General features: G+C 41.3%; 1 protein-coding gene and 1 non-coding gene across 2 annotated transcripts in view; both read left to right on the plus strand.

The window, feature by feature from the left end:
* Positions 1-6344, plus strand: part of abhd5b (abhydrolase domain containing 5, lysophosphatidic acid acyltransferase b) — a 7177-nt gene extending 833 nt beyond the window's left edge. Inside the window, exons 3-7 of the mRNA XM_087296111.1 lie at positions 1-345; positions 1908-2056; positions 2333-2444; positions 3777-3963; positions 4394-6344. The exon at positions 1-345 is cut by the window's left edge and continues 52 nt beyond it. Of these exons, the coding sequence (XP_087152237.1) occupies positions 1-345; positions 1908-2056; positions 2333-2444; positions 3777-3963; positions 4394-4504 (904 nt within the window). The 3' untranslated portion in view covers positions 4505-6344. The remainder of the gene's footprint in view (positions 346-1907; positions 2057-2332; positions 2445-3776; positions 3964-4393) is intronic.
* On the plus strand, positions 5270-5341 carry trnap-agg (transfer RNA proline (anticodon AGG)). The gene has a single exon. It is a non-coding gene; the product is annotated as a tRNA-Pro (tRNA).
* Positions 6345-7684: the final 1340 nt, after the last annotated feature.

Raw genomic sequence — 7684 nt, forward strand, 5'->3', positions numbered from 1 at the left:
GATCCGGACTCTGGTCTTCAATGGGGAGGGGCTGAGGGGGGCGGGGTCAGCAGGGGAGGGGCCGGCGCTGGTGCTCCTGCATGGGTTCGGGGCCGCTGTGGGGCTGTGGGTGCTGAACCTGCAGGCTCTGGCGCAGGCTGGCCGGCCGGTGTTGGCTCTGGATCTGCTGGGTTTCGGGCGCAGCAGCCGGCCGGTGTTCAGCACTGACCCTCAGCAGGCGGAGCAGCAGCAGGTGGAGGCGCTGGAGCACTGGAGGAGCCAGCAGAGGGTGGAGAGCATGATCCTGCTGGGACACCATCTGGGAGCGTACATATCCGCTGCGTACGCACTCGCTTACCCACAGCGGTCAGTGTGTGTGTGTGTGTGTGTGTGTGTGTGTGTGTGTGTGTGTGTGTGTGTGTGTGTGTGTGTGTGGGTGTGTTTGTGTGTGTGTGTGTGTGTGTGTGTGTGTGAACACAAGATTATTCTGCTTACCTCATTGGTAGATTAACAATCAGTCTGCTGTATGACTGCTTTATGAATGCTCTATGCCTGCTGTATGAATGCTTTATGAATGCTCTATGTCAGCTGTATGAATGCTCTATGCCTGCTGTATGACTGCTTTATGAATGCTCTATGCCTGCTGTATGAATGCTTTATGAATGCTCTATGCCTGCTGTATGAATGCTTTATGAATGCTCTATGTCAGCTGTATGAATGCTCTATGCCTGCTGTATGACTGCTTTATGAATGCTCTATGCCTGCTGTATGAATGCTTTATGAATGCTCTATGCCTGCTGTATGAATGCTTTATGAATGCTCTATGTCAGCTGTATGAATGCTCTATGCCTGCTGTATGACTGCTTTATGAATGCTCTATGCCTGCTGTATGAATGCTTTATGAATGCTCTATGTCAGCTGTATGAATGCTCTATGCCTGCTGTATGAATGCTTTATGAATGCTCTATGCCTGCTGTATGAATGCTTTATGAATGCTCTATGTCAGCTGTATGAATGCTCTATGCCTGCTGTATGAATGCTTTATGAATGCTCTATGTCTGCTGTATGAATGCTTTATGAATGCTCTATGTCTGCTGTATGAATGCTCTGTGTCTACTCTAGGTCTGCTGTGTGAATGCTTTATGAATGCTCTATGCCTGTTGTATAAATGCTAAATAAATTTTCTATGTCTGCTGAATGAATGCTGTATGTCTACTGTATGAATGCTTTATGAATGCTCTATGCCTGCTGTATGAATGCTTTATGAATGCTCTTTGTCTGCTGTATGAATGCTCTGTGTCTACTCTAGGTCTGCTGTGTGGATGCTTTATGAATGCTCTATGCCTGTTGTATGAATGCTTTATGAATGCTCTATGCCTGCTGTATGAATGCTTTATGAATGCTCTTTGTCTGCTGTATGAATGCTCTGTGTCTGCTCTAGGTCTGCTGTGTGAATGCTTTATGAATGCTCTATGCCTGCTGTATGACTGCTTTATTAATGCTTTATGCCTGCTGTATGAATGCTTTATGGATGCTCTATGACTGCTGTATGAATGCTCTGTGTCTACTCTAGGTCTGCTGTGTGGATGCTTTATGAATGCTCTATGCCTGTTGTATGAATGCTAAATGAATTTTCTATGTCTGCTGAATGAATGCTGTATGTCTACTGTATGAATGCTTTATGAATGCATTATGCCTGCTGTATGAATGCTTTATGAATGCTCAATGCCTGCTGTATGAATGCTTTATGAATGCTCTATGTCTGCTGTATGAATGCTCTGTGTCTGCTCTAGGTCTGCTGTGTGAATGCTTTATTAATGCTTTATGCCTGCTGTATGAATGCTTTATGAATGCTCTATGTCTGCTGTATGATTGCTCTGGGTCTGCTTTATGAATGCTGTATGAATGCTGTATGTCTGTTTGCTCAGAGTGAAGCACCTGATTCTGGTGGAGCCGTGGGGTTTCTCCGCCAGACCCAGTGCCCCGGAGCGCTGGGTTCCCTTCTGGATTAAAGTGTTCGGAGCTGCTATGAATCCGTTCAACCCTCTGGCTCTGCTGCGGCTTGCGGGACCCCTGGGTGAGAAACAGACCCAACATCTGTCAATCATTACCCGACACTGACATCAAGCTCAAATACTCAGATGAGGTGTAACATGCACTGTTGTTCATTGCAGTAATAAGTCTGCGTGGTCTGGAAGTTGTGGAGGATTTCAGTATGTTGATGTACTTACAACAGAATCTGAATATTGAGTAGGGGGCGGGGCTTCCTTTTTGCGCATCATTCCCTCACAGCAAACTAACGGTAAATGAATGACCATGCTGCGAGTGTTAAAGTGAGCTGTTTGTGGTGCAGGTCCTCTGCTGCTGCAGCTGCTGCGCTCAGACTTCAAGCAGAAATACTCTGCTCTGTTCTCTGACAACACTGTGCCGGACTACATTTACCACATCAACACACAGACGGCCAGGTACAGCTCAACTCTCCCATCCAGCAGACGCAGACGCAGTGTTCATAGGCATTCACAGGTGTTCATAGATGTCCACAGATGTTCATAGGTGTTCATAGATGTTCATATGTGTACATGGATGTTCATAGATGTTCACAGGTGTTCATAGATGTTCATAGGTGTTCACATGTGTTCATAGATGTTCATAGATGTTCACAGGTGTTCATAGATGTTCATAGATGTTCACAGGTGTTCATAGATGTTCATAGGTGTTCACAGGTGTTCATAGATGTTCATAGGTGTTCACATGTGTTCATAGATGTTCATAGATGTTCACAGGTGTTCAAAGATGTTCATAGATGTTCACATGTCTTCATAGATGTTCACAGGTGTTCATAGATGTTCATAGATGTTCATAGATGTTCATAGATGTTCACAGGTGTTCATAGATGTTCATAGATGTTCATAGATGTTCACAGGTGTTCATAGATGTTCACAGGTGTTCATAGATGTTCACAGGTGTTCATATATGTTCATAGATGTTCACAGGTGTTCATAGATGTTTATAGATGTTCACAGGTGTTCAAAGATGTTCATAGATGTTCACATGTCTTCATAGATGTTCACAGGTGTTCATAGATGTTCATAGATGTTCACAGGTGTTCAAAGATGTTCATAGATGTTCACATGTCTTCATAGATGTTCACAGGTGTTCATAGATGTTCATAGATGTTCACAGGTGTTCATAGATGTTCATAGATGTTCATAGATGTTCATAGATGTTCACAGGTGTTCATAGATGTTCACAGGTGTTCATATATGTTCATAGATGTTCACAGGTGTTCATAGGTGTTCATAGATGTTCACAGGTGTTCATAGATGTTCACAGGTGTTCATAGATGTTCACAGGTGTTCATAGATGTTCATAGATGTTCACAGGTGTTCATAGATGTTCATAGATGTTCACAGGTGTTCATAGGTGTTCATAGATGTTCACAGGTGTTCATAGATGTTCACAGGTGTTCATAGATGTTCACAGGTGTTCATAGATGTTCACAGGTGTTCATAGATGTTCACAGGTGTTCATAGATGTTCATAGATGTTCACAGGTGTTCATAGATTTTCATAGGTGTTCACAGGTGTTCATAGATGTTCATAGATGTTCACAGGTGTTCATAGATGTTCATAGATGTTCACTTGTCTTCATAGATGTTCACATGTCTTCATAGATGTTCACAGGTGTACATGGATGTTCATAGATGCTCACATGTCTTCATAGATGTTCACAGATGTTCACAGGTGTTCATAAGTGTTCACAGGTGTTCTCAGATGTCCTGTGCTGTATGTGTGCAGTGGAGAGGTGGGCTTTAAGAACATGACAGTCCCATACGGGTGGCCCCAGCACCCCCTGCTCGAGCGAATGGATAAGATCAGCCCGTCTCTGCCCATCAGCTTCATCTACGGCTCTCGCTCCTGCATTGACGGACAATCAGGAAGAATCCTGCAGGAAATGCGGCCCGGATCACACACTGAAGTCATAGTGAGTGTCTGCATGACCGGCCATGACTGGGTTAAACTGAACTCAAGTTAACTTAATCAGCCCAGAATTGGGTTAATCCAAATAAGCATTTCTAGAGTGTTGCTAAAGCTGTACACAATTCATTCCAGAGTGGAGTATTGATGTAGGGTTGTGGCTTCATCTCATATATTATCTGACTGATCTCTACTGTTGACATGAAACTCTTCAGCAAACCGTGTGAATGATGAAACCTCTGTGTGTGTGTGTGTGTGTGTGTGTGTGTGTGTGTGTGTGTGTGTGTGTGTGTGTGTGTGTGTGTGTGTGTGTGTGTGTGTGTGTGTGTGTGTGTGTGTGTGTGTGTGTGTGTGTGTGTGTGTGTGTGTGTGTGTGTGTGTGTGTGTGTGTGTGTGTGTGTGTGTGTGTGTGTGTGTGTGTGTGTGTGCTCCTGCAGGTGATTCAGGGCGCTGGTCATTACGTGTTCGCTGACCAGCCGGAGGACTTCAACCGGGCTGTGCTGGAGATCTGCAACTCTGTCAAACACACAGAGCCACAGAACAACTGAGACACACACACAAGCGCACACACACATACACACACACACACACACACACACACACACACACAGCAGGAGCTCTCCTCATGACCTCTGCCACTATTTCAACATCATTTCACTCATTTTGAAATATGAAATATATCTGAAACACAGTACTTGGATTATATTGGCTCACACTTATAGTAAACACTGTAGTGTTTTTGAGCAGTACTATAGTAAAGCACTTGAATCAATCTGCTGTGGTGATTCTACAGTTGCTATGGTAACACATCAGCTGAAGTAATTGATCTGTTGTGGTGATTCAGTTGCTATGGTAACAAAGTATTTGATCTTTGAGTTAATTCTACAGTTGCTATGGTAATATAAGAACTAATATAAACAAATGAGCGTACACGTAGTTTTCTACAACTAGAGGGTATATTCTACTACAGTACACCACAGTTTACTGTAGTAAAAGCCCAGTACACTGCAGTATTTATACGTTTACCAATTTCATTAACATTGCATTCATTAACAAAGAGTTGTAGGGATACTATAATATATACAGTGATATATATATGGATCAAAAACACTATAAATGACTACAGTATTTCACATGCGGGAGCTTACAGAAATGCAGAGTTTGGAGCCAGCAGTGCTCGGTGTGTCCGCTGGGTGGAGCAGCCTACAGGCCGCGCATGCGCAGATTCCCTGTCTCTCTCAGCTCCATGCAGATGTAATTTAGGTTGAGACGTGTCAGTCTGAGTTCTGGAGTTGTGCAGTTTTCTTCTGTCAGGCTCGTTGGTCTAGGGGTATGATTCTCGCTTAGGGTGCGAGAGGTCCCGGGTTCAAATCCCGGACGAGCCCGAACCTTTTCAACACTTTACTCACCACAATCACACAGTAACAGTGCTAACTGTACTGTACTACACTGATCAGGGGAAATATAACTAATCCTGAAACTACTTTAACAACTTCACAGAAGTAGTGATGTACTATTAATAATGTAGAAATACTGAATCATAATAAGAGAAAATGATCTGATGCTGACAGCATTTCAACCCAGAGTGAAACATTATCCTGTATTACTAACTGGAAGCATTGATTAATTCACTGAATTACTGCCAAACCCTGTTGACATTAAAACTTCTTCCATTGGTTCACTTTGCACTGCAAAAATGCTTTTCTTGCTGAGTTTTAGTCTTGTTTCCAGTCCAAAATATCTAAAATACTAAAATCAGTCCGCATTTTCTAGACAAGAAAAACATCTATAGGCTTGTTTTCAGTAATAATGAGTCAAAATAAAGAGAGTTTCTCATTAAAACAAGCAAAACTGAAGTAAGCAGAATAATCTTGCGTCATAAAGAAAACAAGATCTTTTCTCTTACCCTTTTCTCTTTTCTTTACCTTTTTAGGGAAAAACTCTCTTCTAAATGATCATTTCTGAAAACAAGATCATATGTTTGGCTTGTCCATGAAATGCTGCAGATAAATTAAACTAAGATAAGCCTGTGCTGCAGTGTTTGAGCAGTGTACAGAAAACAGTGACAGTATTTGTCAATGTGTTTCAGTGTAGTAAGATCAGATTAAGATCTTCAGCAGCTCAGAGCTGTTTCATGATGATGATGAATGTGCAGAATCTCCTTATCTCCAGCAGCAGAGTCCTGCAGTTCCCCAAAACACCACTGACTCAACTCTTCACAGCTCTTACTTCAGAAGGTCTCGGTCAACTTGCTGGGTTATTGGAGATAATGACTGTGATGCAATTCACCAATTCCAGAAGAGAGCTGATCAATTGTGATTTGAGTTTACTGGTGTCTGTGGAAAAGTACAACAATCACTTTGACATTAAAAGACTCTTTAAGAATCACAGGTTTGTCTCGACTCTGAAATCTTCATTCTTCATCACAGTTCTTCTTCATTTCACACACAATCAGATTTAATACACTCACTCTTTAACGTACTTTAATAAGTACAGCGAGTGTTTAATGAGTATGATCTGAATGATGAACATTATTTCACTCATATTTCGACATTAATGTTGTCACTAAAGCTTTAAAGCACAAAGTCGAGCCCGCAGGCCAAAGTTTTACCATCTGAGAATGATGCGGATGGTTTAGGGATTATCAGTTCAAATGTAATGTAACCCTTTGTTTGTTTGTTAAAAGCTAACCTAAATTAAATGCTTCAATTAAATGGAGCAAATTATTCAGATTTTGTTTAAATGTACAGACTGTCACCTGACAATGACTGGATTTGATCACCAAAGTCTTTGCAGTCAGACTCATCTTGACAAATGAATTCAGCATTGAACTCCAGTGTTATTTTAAACGTTATACTCAGGGTTCATCCACACTTTTACTACTATAATTCAATGACTTGATTACCAAAGTCTTTGCAGTCAGATTAGTCTTGATGTAACCCTGCTGGTCCAACAACACCCAACTCACTCCAAGCTGGTATCGAGCCAGCAACTTTCCGTATGGTTAGTCAGTTGCTCTACCAAGTAGGCTAAAGACCACAAACTGTACCGTTTGTCGCTAGAGCAGCTTTAGAGGTCAGAGGAGTGAGGTTTACATGCACAGCTCTTATAGCTGGCCTCAGTTACATGAATTCAGCATTGAACTCCACAGTGTTATTGTAAACATTATACTCAGGGTTCATACACATTTTTATTTCTATAATTCCATGACTTTTCCAAAACTTTAAGGTAAATATTGATGATCTTGTTTCGTTTCATGTATGTGCACGTGATAAATAAGAAAAAAATGCATGTTCAGATTACAGCATATCAAAAACCATGACAATCCATGAAGTTAATATTTATTTATTTTTATCTGTAAAATAGTTTTTAAAAAGTATTTTCCTGAAAATTGTATAATGTTGGCTTGTGTTTTCATTAGACTTAAGATTAGTGCTAATTAGCCTTTAGCACTGACAGTATCTTCTCACTGCAGTTAGAGATGGTTTCTGGACACACACTCAACATGCATCGAGTTACAGCGGCAGCAAGAAGGAGAGCGAAGCTAAAACTGCTATTGCTCTTTTAAGCTATTGCTTTATTCATCTATTTTATTTATTTCAAGTTTACCCATCAAACATAGTGTCATAAGTATAAGTCAAGTTCATCTCGAATATATTCAAGTACACAGATCACTGTTAAACAAATTCTCATGACTCTTACAAAACATTTTGGGTTTATTTGTTTAT

The sequence above is a fragment of the Danio rerio genome, chromosome 19 (genome assembly GCF_052040795.2).
Source record: "Danio rerio strain M-AB ecotype USA chromosome 19, GRCz13ab, whole genome shotgun sequence".
Classification (NCBI taxonomy): Eukaryota; Metazoa; Chordata; class Actinopteri; order Cypriniformes; family Danionidae; genus Danio; species Danio rerio.